The sequence below is a fragment of the Cantharellus anzutake genome (genome assembly GCF_015039405.1).
Source record: "Cantharellus anzutake strain C23 chromosome Unknown EI90scaffold_88, whole genome shotgun sequence".
NCBI lineage: Eukaryota > Fungi > Basidiomycota > Agaricomycetes > Cantharellales > Hydnaceae > Cantharellus > Cantharellus anzutake.
This window is the reverse complement of record NW_024067038.1, coordinates 56,939-73,812: the sequence shown is the minus strand read 5'-3', so window position 1 is coordinate 73,812 and position 16,874 is coordinate 56,939. Positions and strand designations below refer to the sequence as shown.

The window sequence follows — 16,874 nt, the reverse complement described above, 5'->3', positions numbered from 1 at the left end:
TCTTCGCGATCTGCCGAAGTGCAGATCTCGGTTCCGACGGCCAGTTCCCTTCGCATTGCCACCCTCACATGTCATTAAACATGATGCAGATTTCTATATTCCCATCATTGGTATAACTTTACAACGGCTGGACCGTTTGGGCTGAAAATATGCATAACGATAGTTTCTTATTTTTCATAATTTCCGTGTAAATTTCGTTGTATGTTTTAATTATGGATCCTTTGTAAACATCGTTTTTTCCCTGAGCTTGGACTTTTGATGTTGCTATTCCCGTTATTGGATATCTCGTTAATGCGTGATCCTTTTATTATGAAAATTTGGGTGGATTGAGATTAGATCCCTTCCTTTTTAATGGGCTATCAAGCTCGTCTTGGCCGTTACTGGTTATTCTTTGCGCTTGCTTTTTAAGCGTTGTCCTTGTTTTGCAGGAGTTTTAGTTATATCTCCGTCATTTATGGATAGTTTTCCCTGTAATTACTTTCATTGGGTCCATTTGGGGAACATCTACATTTCCTATTATAAACACGACTTTGAATTTTGCATTAGTTCCTGAGGAATCCTTGTCCGTGGTACTTCCATCCTTGGCTATGTGTGCGGACGTGGGAAAGTAGTTTCCATGGAGGTTCTCTGATTGTTTTTATAGTCAAATCTTGGTCGATTGTCCTAATTCTTGTTTTAATATTTGCTATAAATTCCCCTGGGAATTCTGTCTCATTGATGGTAAGCTTGAAGTATTTTTGCTATTTTTCTTTCTTTCAATTTATTGCGTATAGTCATAATAATTCGTAAAAATTCGTGTCCTTCTGTTTTCTCATATCTACTTGTCGTATGAGGTTTTGTGATTTATCTGGCATATTTCCATAATGGGTTTCCATAGTGTGACCGTTATTTCTCCTACAACAGGCCCGCTCTGTATGGCGTCCGAACATCAGAAGGGCCTCTAGTTCCTCAGTTATTGCTCCGTTCTCATTTGGGGTGCCATCGACGTTGTGGACAGGGATGGGCTGAGGGAGTGGGGTGGTCTCGAGGTTGTACTTCCGGACGAACTCAGGGCTCACAAAGTTCCCAGTGGCTCCCGAGTCTAGGAGTGCCGATGTCATATCCATACAATCCTGACCTCTGCTCCGGGCTCCCGGAACTCCGAACCTGACTTCCGGAGCCCTACTTCCCTTCCGTCACCTTCTCCTTGCCGACTCCCAAGAGGTTATCCCACCTCCGGCTCCAACACCACCTTCGGTCCAACTCTGGAACATTCCGGGTCCGACCCCAACCTCGACACCTTCCAGATGAGTATGCAACACCTATGCTCCTGACTCCGGACCTCCGCTCCGGAATCCCGTTTGCGTCTCTGTCTCCAGAACTTCCGGTCTTAGCTCCGACCTCGGACTTTGACCCCACCTCCACTTATACCCATTGTATTGGTTAGCTCATTCCATTTAATTACCTTTGCCAATATTCCGGAGTTTAACTTCCGAGTTCGGACTTTCCGGACTTACTCCGGACCTTGCAACTATTGCATTGTCCATTTCAATTCCGCTATTCTCCCTCATTCCTATTTGGGCTGCTGCTTCCTTCTATTCAGTCAGCTAGCCATTCCCGACTCCCATCCTCCTTCCTTCCTTCTTGGGCCTTGGCCCTTCATTCCTCCTTTGGGAAACACCATTGAGTCAAACACTTGACCCTCGGTGTTGCTCCTCTTTCCATCTCCCTTTGTCTCCTTTTGTCCTACCCTTGTTCCTTTTGATTCCGGACCCCTCCTTATATACAATGTACCTAGTAACTTGTAACCTCAGTCCGAAATCGACCTGAAATGCCCCCAAGAGACTTTCCCTCTGCTAGATCCGAAATTAGGGACCCCTAGGACAACCAGCAATGGCACAGCACTCCGCCTGAGTCGCTGAGGCCAAGGTCCTTCCATGCTAAGTCTCCGATTCCATTCCGGAGTCATCCGAATCTGCACAGTTCTAACAGCCAATACCAATACAGATGCGAGGGAGGTGAGGGTGGTCAGCTTCACAGAGAGGTTGAGGAGTGTTTAGAGAGAACATAGATAGCGGGTGGGGAGACTGCCACCTCCGGGGCCGCTTCTGTGATTTCCTTGCCTCTACGGGCTGAGGGCGCATCCTTCCTCCTTTTCTTTGCAATGACTCGGTGGAGCTTTGGTGCTGGTGGTGACTCATGTGCGTCACAGCGTCTGCACAGGCTGCCCTCTGCAGGTGTCCGGTGTGCATCCTTTGTGGGCTGGCTCTTTGAGCATCCTCTCAAGTCTGACCCTGGCTCCTTTTCCTTTGCTCCTGGCCTTTTCATCACCTGGCCCTTCAGCTCCTTTATCAGGGCTCGAAGGTCTTCAGGGTGCAGGCATTGGGTCTGGCGGACCTTGGGGTGCAGGCTTGTCTCTGCCTTGGGGCAGGTTGCAGGAGTTACAGGTGGCGTTGGTAGGGGAGGGGGTCCGGGTGAGGGCATGCGCAGCTGCGTCCTCTGGAAGCGCTGCCACTGGTTGTCAAGGAGTGTGGCTTCACGCTTCCACTCAGCCCAGGTGGTGGGCATAGGGCGAAGCCAGTAGATGCTCTCGTGGAGCCGGGAGTTGATTGCCTGCTCGAAGCGGTCGACCAGTCCTACATCTCCTAGCCGTGAGACAGGTCCCAGTATTTCGAACTCCTGGATGACTCTGTCCATGGCAGTAACTTGCAAAAAGTGTAATGGCAGTTCATGAACTGTCATGGAAGTCATGACATTTCATGAATAGTCACCAAACTTCATGAAGCAGCATGAAGTGTCATACACAGTCATGCTGGTTCATGACAAACCATCATGGAATTTCATGAGATGTCATGAACCTGCATGGGGGGTCATGATTGCTCATGACTTAAGTGGTTCCAGGCAGGTTTTGAGTGGTTACATGAAGTGTCATGAAGTGTCATGAGCCTTCATGGGGCTTCATAAAGGATCATGGACCCTCATGGACCTTCATGAATCACTATGAGTCTTCCCAAGAATCATTGTGATTGATCATAGATTAGGATTCTTGGTACAACAATGACAATTGGGGGCATAATGGTTAATTACATGTTACCCTTAAGTTGAAAGTGATATGAAAGCATCACACAAGAGGGGGGTTGCTCTAGTTGATTCCAGACTAAGGTCCCTGAAAGTATTTAGAAGGTATAAATAAGGGAGAGAAATCATGGGAAGGACCAGTCAGTCCAGTGCAGAAATGAGTGGGGATTGTTAAATTGAATCAAAGACAAGAACCCAGGTGAAGAATCAATAAGTAAAATATTGACACTTGATGCTACTATATTGGCACCCAGGTTGTCAGTTGCCTCCCTACTTTGCCTCTTTGTTTAATTGTTCATTCCACTCTCATTCATTCTCTCACTCTATGTCTCCCTGGTTCTCATCCCTCATTTAGTTTGTCATGTTCACCACTCTGCCTCCCATTCAGGTGCCAGACTGACCAGCCCCTCTTCTGTTCTCCCTTTTGTATTTATGCATTGTAGATTGTATACTACCTATGTACCCCAGTTTGAATGTCAACTAGAATACCCCCCAAGTCCTCTTGTCCATAGTTCACCTCTGACTTTGTCTTCACTTGAGCCTACATCACCACCAGGTTCCTGTCAGGGCACACACCCTGACTAGCCCGGACCCGGACCTGCATCTGGACCTGCTACACTTCCCACACGGACTTCCCACACTGCATGCTCCATGCACCGCATGATCCGGCCCTGGATCCTGCCCTCATGTGACTTCTGGGTATCCCCGGAAGTTTGCCTGATATTGTGGCCACTGTGGGAAGATGAGAAGTTAGCTTCCTTCTCACCTTCTTACCCACAGTAGGTTGTGCCCTGGATAGGGCTGGTTACACCATAGGGCTGTGGACCATAGGGGAGGGTCATGGGGACCCAGGAGTCATCCCCTGACAGTTCCCTCCACTACACCTGAAATACAGGATAGCCTAGAGTGTGTGGCACAACACTCCCTGTCAGGGGACAACTCCCGGGTCCCCATGACCCTCCCCTATGGCCCACAGCCTCAAGTCTGGCCAGCCCTATCCAGGGCACAATCCTACTGTGGGTCAGAGATGAGAAGGAAGTTAACTTCTCATCTTCCCACAGTGGCCACAATACATCGAAAACTTCCGGAGATATCCGGAAGTCACATGAGGCCTGAGACCCAAGGTCCGGGCCATCCGGCCGCACTGAGCATCCAGCACAGGGCGTGCATGGGGAGTGCAACAGCTGGGTGCAGTCGCAGGTGCAGGTGTGAGTCTGGGTGTGGATGCGGGTATGGGCTAGGTCAGGGTGAAAGGTTATCTTACTAGTTTGGGGACGGTAACGTTCCATTCCCCCGTTCGCCTCAGGCCTCAGTAGTCCGTCTAAGTATACGCTTGATTTGGCTGTATATTGACAGGGTAGAAGTAAAGGCTAATCCACCTTTTACAGCTACCCCGAGGGTTTATATACAATCTTATACATTCTCGGCACAAATAAATAGAGAAGCTTCCACGACGCTAAATTAGCGTCACGACATAATTATTACACAACACAACATCAACTGATGTTGTGGGCGGAATATAGACATGGGCTGGGGCCTCACACAGGGTGTATGCCCTGACACTCCCCTGAGTTGTTGAAACCAACATCCCAACCCCCTGGTGCCTTGCAATGGAGTAACCTATCAGCTAAGTGATCACTCACACTGCCATACTCTGCTCCACTTCCCATGAATACCCTCAAGCACTGTTTCTGACACCAAGCAGCAAAGGTGGCTGGAGGAAAAGCACAGTTCAGTGCAGTGCTGACACAAGTCCATGAGTTGGAGGTTGATCAGTCAGTGCTGTCACAAATAAGGTCTGTCACATGACAGTTCATAAGTGCTTGTGACATCTCATGCATTGACTCATCATACATGTTCAGGGAGCATTATGAATGTCCATGATGCATCATGGGACATTATAGCATTTTACATGATGGGGAAAGGTCAAAATAAACATATGACACTCCATGACACTCCATGAACCTTCATGACAGGTCATGAAAGGTCATGAAGGTTCATGAACATCATGACCACTCATGAACCTCCATGAGGCATCATGCCATATTGTGTCACCAGCAGTCATGAACCTTGTCAGCACATGATGGTTCATGACGGTTCATGAAATCCAAATTTTTCAATGTAAAAAATGTCTTATTCAATTCAATTGTCATGACATGTCATGAGGGGTTATGAAATTTCGTGACATGTCATGACTCCTCATGATTTCATGACGCAGGATTACACTTTTGGAGAGTACCTCGTCCACAGAGTCGCTCCCTTGCCGGATGGTTGCTAATTTCTGCTGGGCTGTGGCCTCCCGGTTCAGGTCTTGGAACATGGCATCGAGTTCCATGTTGAACTCGTCCATGGTGGGTGTAGGGGAGCCTGCTGCCAACAGTGCCATGGTGCGCTGTGTCAACCATGCCCCTGCAGTCCCTTCCTTCATGTAAGAGAGGACAAACAGGACTTGGGAGAGGGTACTGGGGAATTCGGCCACATGGACATAGAGGTAAATTCTGCACTCAGCCCTGAAGCGATCGAGGTCCTCGCTGACGGTGGGGGGGGCAACCTTAGGTGGTCTGAGGGTGGGTGCTGTAGGCAGGATAACCTACTATACCCTACACCGCCAGTATTTTTGTGGTTTTACGTTCCTTAAGGATTTCCCATATGCTCTGATCACCTACCAATGCCAATGGTGCATAAGAATATTTTATTTCATTTAATACGGGGTACAATTGCACATAATGTGCTGGTACTGAATTGGTTCAGCCCAAAAACTACACTTGGCACTACTGGCCGCCAGAAGACGATCAAAAGCTCAGAAAATAGAGAAAAATCATAAATATGGATTCCCCGAATTTCGTCCAGATCGACCCAGCCGTTGTGGAACAATGGTGGTGACAATTTCTCATCTTACCGTGAGGTTCTGTCATATCCGTGCATACCCGACCCCGACCCGACTTCCGGACCTCCACCCTCTTCACCTCCGGAGTCATAACCTACCGCTGCCTCTCCGATACTCACCTTCGGTCTTGGCAACACACCCCTCCTCTTACCTCTCCGACCCCTTCTCCATCCATTCCGATACTCATCTCGGACCGAACATCGCCCTACTCGCCACCCTTCCTACAACTCCGCTCCCCCCTCACCACACCTCCACCCTCCCGTCATCCCCTACGCTTTCTCCATCCGTTCCGATATCCACCTTCGGACCTGACTACTCTTCCTTACCTGTCCCCTCTCTCCTTCCTCCGTCACTCCTCCGCCACCCTTCCGCCAAGTTACGACCATCCACCGCTGTTCCGTACTTCACACTCGGACACCGTTCGTACCTTACTCCGAGCCTCCATCATAGTCCATACCTCGGACTTTGACTCCACCTCGGTCTTAGTCCATTGCATTGGTGACCTCATACTACGTAAACACCATTGCCAATATTCCTCGGACTTCCAACCCCGCCTCCGTAACCTCCGTAACCTCCGCAACCCCCGAGCTTCGCAGACCGCCTCCGGCACTCTCGCCGTTTGTAATGTATTTCTCGCAATTCCCCCTCATCCCTATTTGGACTACTGCTTCCTTCTATTCTAGCCAGTTAGTCATCACCCCCACTTCCCCTCATCCTCCTGCCCCTCTGGGCCTCGCCCACTCTACCTCCTTTCGGATGTATCACAGGTCTTGCCCTATGACCTTCGGTACCGCTCCGCTCCCTCTAACCCTTTGTTCCCGTTCGGACGTCTTCGTTCCGATTCGGTCACCCTTTGTTTCTCCTTGTGCTTTTGCCCCTTCCTTATATATATCGGCGCTTGTACATACTCGTCTGGTTTCAGTCCGAAATCGACCTGAAATGCCCCCAAGAGACTTCCTGCTCACCTACTGTGAAATTAAGGACCAAATGGACAAACAGCAATGGCACAGCGCTCCGCTTGAGTCACTGAGGCCAAGGTCCCTCCACGCTAAGTCTCCGATTCCACTCCGGAGTCGTCCATTTCCGCCCATCTCTAACAGGTTCCACATGATGTCAAAAGGCACGTGAGGGTGGCAGTGTCGAAAGTCCCATGTGGTGGAGCCGAGATCCATACTTCGGGAGATCGCGAAACTGGTTTTCGGCCCAATATGGAAACCACAAGCTGTACCAAAGCAAACAAACAGCCAAAATGCACTCCAGAGTGCTCATAAAAACTCAGAAAAATCACAAAGGATGCATATGAAGATCCAATTGACACGGGGACTCTCGCAAACACTTTTCGGGACGTCTAACCCTGTGCACGGGCCAATTTTACAATTCTCATGCCCACCACTCGGTCAAATCTCAACCATTTGGGAGAAATTTAGTATCGAGAGAAAGCTGCAAACCTGGGGAATCGAATGGAGAGGTCAGGAAAGGATGCTACAGGTAGGAAGAGATGGATGAGTGTAGTGTGATGGTGGAAATTGGTGGAGAATGGCAATTATTAGCGGATATGGCCCACTTATCACTCCTGTTTCTTTTTATTGAACTTCCACGTCGGCCGTTGGACTTATTGGCTGTACTTAACGTGCCCGTAACAACAATCCTTTGTTTTATATTTTTTCTTTCATTTGTTTTTCCACATTATTGCCATTCCATGTGTTTAAAAGCTTGTACATGTAGGAATGGAAAATGTCAGAGACCTGGTCAAGACGAAGGAGTGTCTCCATGGCGGAGGGCTTCAGCCTCAGCGACTTGTGCCAGGAGCGCTGTGCCAAGTAACACGTCCATGCCCTAACTTACTAAACTGGCAACCAGAACTGAAGGGGGTAAACTCTAGTCAATTTTATTACTGAAGTGTAACCTATGTACAAGTTGAGTATATATAGTTACAGCAAGGGCGGGTCCGCAAATGGCGGAGCCGAGCGGAGTGGAGCTAACGGGGTTAGACATTAGCTGATTGAATATTACCGACGAGTCAGGTTATGGGGTTAACGGAAAGGCAGGCAACAACCCAGAAATGGAAAGGAGGGATAGGCCCGAAGGTGGGCTTTGCAGGGCAAGCAAGTGTATTGTCCAGCGGAGGCGAGAGTGTGCTAGCGGACGTCGGAGCTGTCCGGAAGCCTTTGGGGCTCCGTACTTAGGGAGGTGTAGGTAATAAATTGAAAGGAGGGGGTGGTGACCATCGAGGGGTACCAAGGGGATTGCGGAATATGGGAGCTCTGAGGTTAGTGAAGAAGGAGCGGAAGTAGACCAGAGGGATCGGAGGGATCGGAGGGATCGGAAGTCGATGGCCGGGGATGGATATGACAGAAAAGAGACCTCCCTTTTTGACTACAAGAGACTGTAGCACTGAGAGATCCAAGAAAAAGAGAGAAATTCTAAGCTTGACTCTTTGAGTATTATAAGGAAATCCCTGACGATTGTCCAAGATGGACCAGGGGTATGTAATTCTCAGCGAGTTTTGTGATTGTTTTTGTTTTGTTAGGACCCGGACCAAACCTAGGATGAGCTTAGGATAATCCCAGACTTCCTCCCCACGAATTTGCTCGCATTTAGGGGGTTAGATCTCTAGCCCACTTGCAGCACGGGTGCAGGTGTGTATGTGGGCCGGTTCCGGGCCTGGCTTTCCATGATGGCCTGCAGCTCCTGGAACCGGGCCAGCAAGTCATCATATTGCTCTTGCGTCACCATGGTAGGGAGGGTGAGTAAGGTTGAAACCTTCTTCTGCTGTCAGGGAGCAACCTGGGGTCGAGGGCGCCCGGGTGTGTCACCCGGCACTGAGGACCCGGTAGGGTGTAGCATGGGCGTGCATACTAACGGGCCCGGCACAAAAGGGCATCCCTGGCCACTTAGGCTAAAGTGGGAAGTGTGTTATTATTATTAGCAGGGGAATGTAAGCTACTTGCCTAAAGTGGGAAGTGTGAGAAGAAGGTTACTTCTCAGTTCCCACTTAGGCTGTGTTTATGTACATGCAGTCGAAGGTCATGTGGGGAGTGCCACATCATCTACGTGCACAGCTGTATCTGCCTGGGTATCTCTGTAAGAGATCTCAGGAGCATCCGGTGTGTAGGGCGTCACCCGGTGTGTCTGGGTCTGTCATATCCATTCCTGGCCATCAACTTCCGGCCCCTCCGATCCCTCCGCTCCTTCTTTACTAACCTCGGAGCTCCCATATTCTGCAATCCTCTCGGTACCCCTCGATGGTCACCACCCCCTCCTTTCAATTTATTACCTATGCCTCCCTAAGTACGGAGCCCCGAAGACTTCCGGACAGCTCCGACGTCCGCTAGCGCACTCCCGCCTCCGCTGGGCAATACACTTGCCTGCCCTGCAGAGCCCACCTTCGGGCCTATCCCTCCTTTCCGTTTCTGGGTTATCGCCTGCCTTTCTGTTAACCCCGCGACCCGACTCGTCGGTAATATTCAGTCGGCTAATGTTTAACCCCGTTAGCTCCGCTCCGTTCGGCTCCGCTATTTGCGGACCCATCTTCGCTGTAACCATATATATATCCAACTTGTACATAGGTTACACTTCAGTAAAATCGACTAGAGTTACCCCCCTTCAGTTCTGGTTGTCAGTTAGTAAGTTAGGGCACGGACGTTGTAAGCGGGCTAGGGATCTAACCCACTAGGAAAACAGGAAAGGACGGGGACCGGATTGGTATCCAGCAGGTCAGGGAAAAGGGGGGTAATGGTGATAATGGTCCGGTGCGGTGCGTGGGTGGCTCTAATCAATCTCTCACCCCACCTCTCTGGGTGACACTAAAGCGAGGACTGATCTAGAGGTCTTCTTACTGATGTTCTTCTATGTCGTACTACTCCCTACTAGCTTGGGAGGGGCAAACTCGGTGGTTTCTAATCCCAGGGGAAAAGTAGATACATCCTCATGTACAGGTATATATGAGAAATGATCAAATAAAAATGAAGGAAAATATCCGATGAGTCCCATGTGCTTAGGTGGATCATATGGGCAACAAACAATATCGGAAAAAAAGAAGGGAAAACAATAATCAAGAAAACAATAAAGCAATAAATGATTTCCAGCCAAAAAATACCCAACTCTATCCATCGCCAATGAACTCCCGCTAATCATGGATCCTAATACTCCTAAATGACACGTTTCCAACGGTACCAATATCGTCCAAATCGGTGCAGTGGTTGCTGAGATAAGTGAAATCCAGTCTGAGTGTGGCTGCGCTGCTGGGTGGGCGTGGGAATTTGGTCTGTGGGGACTGGGAATGTGTCTGAAAAAATAGGGAAAAATCATGGAAGGGTAGGAATAGTATATGAGGATGTGTACAACGTGTTTAGTGAAGTGAAGATGTGCAGGGGTAGGGAAATCGCGATATTCGGTTCGTTTGTGCAGTACCGGCTGTGCCCACCTACAACATGTTACTAGGCACAGCGCTCTTGGCATAAGTCACTGAGGCCGAAGCCCTCCGCCACGGAGACTTTCCTTCATCTCGAACCTGGTCTCTGACAGGGTCCGGGCATGTTGTGCAGCCTGGTTAATGGTACATCGAGCAAGGAAGTCATCTGTGTAGTAGAAAAGGAAAGAAGGAGAAAGAAAGGAAAGAAGAAAGAAGAAGGGAAAGGAGGAAGGAGAGAGGAGGGAAGAGAGAAGGGAGGAGGGAGGATGGGGACACTGGGTGAGGGTAGTGGGATCAGGTGGGGTCGGACCAGGTGGAGAGGCAGGTGTGCCCTGACAGAGTGGGGAATGGCCAGCTGACTGAATAGAAAGGAAGCAGCAGCTCAAATAGGAATGAGGGAGTATAGCAGAATTGAATGGAGCAATGCAATAGTTGCAAGGTCCGAAATAAGTCCAGAAAGTCCGAACTTGGAAGTTAAACTCCGGAATATTGGCAAACGTAATTAAATGGAATGAGCTAACCAATACAATGGGTATAAGTGGAGGTGGGGTCAAAGTCCAAGGTCGGAGCTAAGACCGGAGGTTCCGGAGACAGAGATGCGAACAGGATTCCGGAGTCGGGAGCATAGGTGTTGTGTGCTCTCATCTGGAAGGTGTCGAGGTTGAGGTCGGACCCAGAATGTTCCAGAGTCGGACCAAAGGTGGTGTCAGAGCTGGAGGTGGGATAACCTCTTGGAAGTTGGTGTCAGGGCACACACCCTGACTAGCCCGGACCCAGACCCGCATGTGTGCTCCGCCCTGCATGCTCCATGCGCCGCATGCTCCGGGCCCGGTCCCCACTTCTCATGTGACTTCCAGGTATCCCTGGAAGTTTTTGCCATATTGGGCCACTGTGGGAAAGTGAGAAGTTAACCTTCTTCTCACTTTCTTACCCACAGTAGGCAAGTGTATCTTACTTGCCTTTCTATCTTTTATACACTTTCTTACCCACAGTAGGTTGTGCCTTAGGATAGGCTGTTTACACACAGGGCTGTGGGCTATAGAGAGAGGGGTCATGGGGACCCGGGGTCTGTCCCCTGACAGTTGGCAAGGAGAAGGTGACAGAAGGGAAGTAGGGCTCCAGAGTCAGTTTCGGAGTTCCGGGAGCCCGGAGCGGAGGTTGGGATTGTATGGATATGACATTTCCCCTGGCTTTAATCACAACTAGGTTATCGGAGCAACTTGCATGAGCACGCACATCCCCTGACACATACAAGTCAGCATCATACTGCAGAACAGCTTGCTTTCGTGGCTGAAACCATAACACCTCTATGCTCCCTACCCTCAGTGTTGAGGGCATACTCCATGTCAATATTCAGGAGGGAGCAGTTACATTCAACAATTTCATTCATTCTATCTCTCCTCACATGAATCTGTTCCCCCTCCCTCAAGGGGTGTCATTTTGGGAAATGCCAAACACAGGGTACAGGGGGGGTTCATGAGAGAGGGCAAAACCTATTTTCAGACGACATTTTAGATTAAGTTATGTACAGTGAGAAATCGATTGTTAAGTGAAGAGTGTATGTTATGAGAAGGAATGTTGGAATACAAGTCACATGATTAGACTACTTAAACCGGGAATATTCTACAGGTTACTAGGCACTTGCATAAGTGCTGGGCATAGAAGAGCCTGGAATGTTATTGAGGAGTATAAATATGGGCACTGGAGTGCCATGTGTATTTTAGTTATATTTTACATCTGGACTGCAAGTGAACTGCTGAAGCGGGTTGCCATATTTGGAATGCCACATTTACAAGGGTTGGTCAGCAGAAAAAGGTCAGTCAGCAGCAAAGGGCTGGTTGAAGGCAAGAGGCTGGACACAGAAAAGGGTTGGCTGGTGGCGAAGGTCTGATTGGTTAGGTAATTATCAATTACATTGTAGTTACATTGTAGTTCATGTACTTTAAACTGAGTGCTTATATGCAGCTAGTTCATAATTTCAATACACTTTACTGGGACATTTCCACATGTGTTCATTTGAGATGGAGTGCTTGCTGGGCCCATACAGGAATTTAAGAAGTTTTTGGATGAATTGGGATTTCAATTCTTGCTCCATACCAAATTCCTAAATTTGGGAACCGGCATCTCCTGAAATGATGGATACTGCCGATTGAATTGAAGGGGGGGGGGTCTCACACATTGCCCTATATCCCAAAAAGGGACATGATGTTTAGGATTTCCATAACTGACCCCCCTGCCCTCCCTCAGTCTCTTCTCAGTATGTATAACCCGTCAATCCATAGATCCGACGAGCTTGAAGAAACATGTGCTGACCAGTTTGTAGCCATTCAAGCTCAACCCCAATATTGCAGAGGTGTTCAACTTGTGTTCCCCCAACTCAAACTCAACGAGGAACACAGAATAGCTGGGCACTAACGTACTGTATTGCAATATAATTTAACTGTATTGATAATAAAAATTCCACTGAATGGCCAATTTCCGAGGGTGATTTCCTGTGAAACATATTGATACCCCTTTCACTTTTTATCAGACAGATTCCCTCAAAAGCGCTGTAAGTACTCTCCTCCTCTTTGTACTATTGTTTCACTTCACTGCTTCTCTCATGCTTTCCGGACCACCACTACCTTCCCGTTCCTCCACCGACGTCACCAGTGAGTAACTCAATTTCTTCTTGCTCTTTCTCTTAACAGAATATCCTTCGCTCCCTGGTCTTACAGCCTTTCACCACCTGCTGAATTGGCATCTTCTCACCAGTTGATTCCCCTTGCCGAAAACCACGGTGTTTCTTTCAACATTTGCACTGTGTCGCATATTCGTGACCATTTACTTGCGCATATTCTGTTTGGTGACTGTTACCAAATTCCCATCAGGCCTGCCCCTTTCCCTGTGTGTGTCCACCTTTGCACCCGATTTCCGGATTATGACATATATCTTCATGATGTACTTACCTTTTTGCTCTCCTCTGTGATGACATTTATAACAAACCTAAAGCGTAACGCTGGAGGGAGACATTGTCGCGCACCCTCCGGACACAACAGCATATGTTGTAACAGGGGAAGGGTGGGGTGTTTATACGTAGTTGGATCTTCAACCCATATATATTTTGCAACAACGGAGGACGGAAGAATGGCAGGACCTGCCGCGTCAGGCGGCGTCCACCAGTTATTCTATTGTGGAGAGCACATGCTTTGTTCTGACTCAGCCCGTAATACTACACACTCATCTGATCCAAAGAGAGTTCACGAGTGATTGGAGAAGTGGCACGTTGATTGGTTTAAGGCCCAGAAAAAATCCTTAGTGCAAGCTGTGTTGACATGGCAACCCGACGTAGCGCAGTGACGAGGACGGGCCACTAGGCACCTTATTGCCGACGTGGCGCGCCGGGGCACACATATCGTAACCACCCGCTCAGGCAGCGGAAAGGACTTCTCTTAACTTCATGTTGTGCACCCAAATAGGTACATAAGGGTCCACGACTTGGCCAGAGCACGATATCTAACTATCGACTTGATATCGCGCTCAGACCCCTGCCGGCTGATAACAAGCTACAGAGCCAGCAAGTTGATACACCAATGCTTTGAAAGCTTGGAAACACTGAAAAACGACACGGCGATTCTCCAAGGGCTTCATGCCTTGAATCATATAGTTCAAACGATCTGGGACAGGAGGCACAAGTCTCTGCACAGTCATAGCGAATGCAGGGTACTGGCCGGTCACAATTGCCTTGACCAGGGCTTCTGAGACAGGAATCTTAAAGAAAGTTGGGGCCCTTCCGATCATCGTGATGCCGGGAATCACAGCATGTGCAATTGTGGCAAGACCTATGCGTTCTCGTCCTTTGTTATTCTGATAAAACGCTTCGGCCACAAGCTGAGGTTCTGGGTTGACGCTGGATAAATGGCGCTATTGGGTTGATTTAGGCGCTGAAAACGACATGGCTGGACATCATGTTCTTTGTCCTTCTGTACAAGCAATAAATACCTCGCGGCTCCCCCACATTCCATAACACAAACATCCGTCTTGGCAGACACCCGCTGTCCGCACATCTCAAAAGAGAGTTCCTTCTGTTGGTGAATGATACGGCGACCAGAGTCATATCCCATCAATTTAAGAACAATAGATGCGAAATCATCCACGAAAGACTCTTCATCAGGAGGAACGGCAATGGCATCCTCCAAATATGCGAAAAAATCGATGTCTGCCTTGGTTGCGTCGGGCGGTTCATCAATGTTGCTCAAGATTACCGGTGAGACATCGAGTTGGTCTGGAAGGGGGTGCCCAAAGAACTCATATGTGTCTTCATTGGCTATTCCAATATTGAAAACATAGAGTTCATTCTCTCCCCAGTCACTGCCAGACTTGGCTGAGCGGAGTAAATTTGCCATTGCTTAAGCCTTCAAGGATAGTGCCGGGCCGCGAGAATCTTAACCAGGGACTGACCTCTTGTTATTTAATGGAGGTACGAGATTAAATTAGACTTGTGTGCGGTTGGACTAAGCGCTCTTTTTTCGCGCTTGGCACATTACCCGGTGATGCCTTCATCTTATGCGCCGTACCCGCTGTCGGCCTTACGCATACTGTGTCTTCCGAGGCTACAGTCATGCCGATTCAGGTTTTATTGCCGCTGCATACCTGGGTCGATTTCCTCGGACGAATTCCGTACGTGTTTATTCGTCCGCTCATGCTTCTGGGCTCTGGCCCTCTTATTCCTCATCCTCTGCTGAAGGCGTTTTCTTTGTTTCTTTTTTAGTCTCATTTCTTTTAGCCTGAAAAGCGATTTTTGACGTAGTTTTCTCTCGGAGTCCCTTACTTCCGGTAAGCGTTTCGGTCTCACTGAGCAGGGGGGGTGTTGTGACCTCCGGTTACTCTCGGTGGGTTGGATCCCGAGTGCTTACTCTAGTTTTTCTAGGTTTCTTTATTTTCGGTTGTTCCCTTGTTTTTGTAACCTCTGTTCTTCTCCTCCTTGTTCTTCCTCGTCCTTGTTTTTTCGCGTTGCCCTCCTCCTTCCCCAATCTCCATCCTTGTAAATTACCGTTTCCGATCGGGATCTACGGTTTTATATGCGTGATATGTCAACTGGCGATTGACAGGAGGGGCTTGGGAAATACTGCATTCAGTGTGTCGTGAACTCAAAGTTGGGACCCTCTCATGTGGACAAACAGCCTCTCCGAGCCACATCAGGTTATTACATTATTGTGCGCGTAGTGTTTGGCTATGCTGCGCAGGATGCGTGCTCCCAGATTAAATGATAACGCAGTGGTCAAATGAAATAAATGGCAGCGGTATCGAAAAACCGGCGGGTTTACTTTCACCGCGCTGGGTCAAATGTAAGTAATGAATCGGTCTAGGGAAATACTTGAAAGCATGACCCTAACTCCGCGGACGTGATCAATCAGAAAGAGTTATGTACTCATGTCATTCCCTTCGACGTGAAAGACAATGCAACCGATCCTTGAGGTTACTATCAGGCCTTAATATGTTCAAAAACAGAACACAAAGCTACGAGTTGTAAGATCTGGTGGGTGTAGGATGTTGGCATGGACTTCTTCTTAGGTTCTGCATATACGGTGGGTGTGAGCCACGCTGTTCCCTGCCACTATGGTAGTAAGTGAGAACAAAACAGTCGTGGTGTCACAATTTCGTATGCAATTGATACGCCCAAATTCACTTGCTCGATGGGCGATCAGTATTTATGTAAACCAGTTGCGAATGAAAGATTGAACCAGGTGATTCTCACCTTCACGGATTCGGCGTGGGGTAGGGATATTCCTCGACAGTCAGAAGAACGCTCCCTCGGACGACCGCAAAGTCATTAAACTAGGGAAGAAAACAAGTTCCGGAGAGACAGCTAGCAGTAACGGAAAACCCCAAGGGGTGACTGCAGAATCAGGGAGGAACAATTTCAGGTGGCTGTAAAACTCACCAGGCAGCGTTTTGGCCCTGTCCCCCCTCCCGGTGCACTAGGATGGGGCCTACGCACTTAGTAGGATTTCAAGAGCCCACTGAGAGGGATGAAGTCCAGGAACACCTACCGGCAGTCCAGCAACCTCCACTACGAATGAGCTACTTATCACGGACAGCACTGGTCTACATAGAGTCCCTTAGTGATACATGTGACACTCGGAGAAGCAGGAAGACTGCGATATTGGACAACCACAGCAATGCTATCACGAAAGTATGAATTCCCTTCCAGCAGCCATCAGGCATTGGAGCGCTGGAATGAAGTGGCTTCATGCGATTCAGATAGTATAATCAGAAACAATGTGCCTGTTCCCTGATCCGTCCGCGCATATAAGATGCAGGAAGCGGCACCACAACGCTGCAATAAAACATGTTTCTGATATCCCCAGGAGTTCACTGGGCTGCATTAAAACAACGAGCATTTGATCTCTAAAAGGAATGCCTAAAATTGCTCGGAGGTCGGCGCTGATGCATATGATTCAAGAATCAGCAAGTATATGGTCATCGTCTTTCACGGACCCAATCCGATATATGCACACAACCAGAAATAGTCGT

The 16,874-nt window shown here is 48.7% G+C and overlaps 1 protein-coding gene across 1 annotated transcript; it reads right to left on the bottom strand.

Moving 5' to 3' along the window:
* Nucleotides 1-13,877: 13,877 nt before the first annotated feature.
* On the bottom strand, nucleotides 13,878-14,743 carry EI90DRAFT_3254488 (uncharacterized protein; the record flags this gene model as incomplete). Its single annotated transcript, XM_039066589.1, has 2 exons — nucleotides 13,878-14,261; nucleotides 14,303-14,743. The coding sequence occupies 2 exons, from the start codon at nucleotides 14,741-14,743 to the stop codon at nucleotides 13,878-13,880; spliced, it is 825 nt and encodes a 274-aa protein (XP_038910112.1).
* Between the last annotated feature and the right edge of the window lie 2,131 nt (nucleotides 14,744-16,874).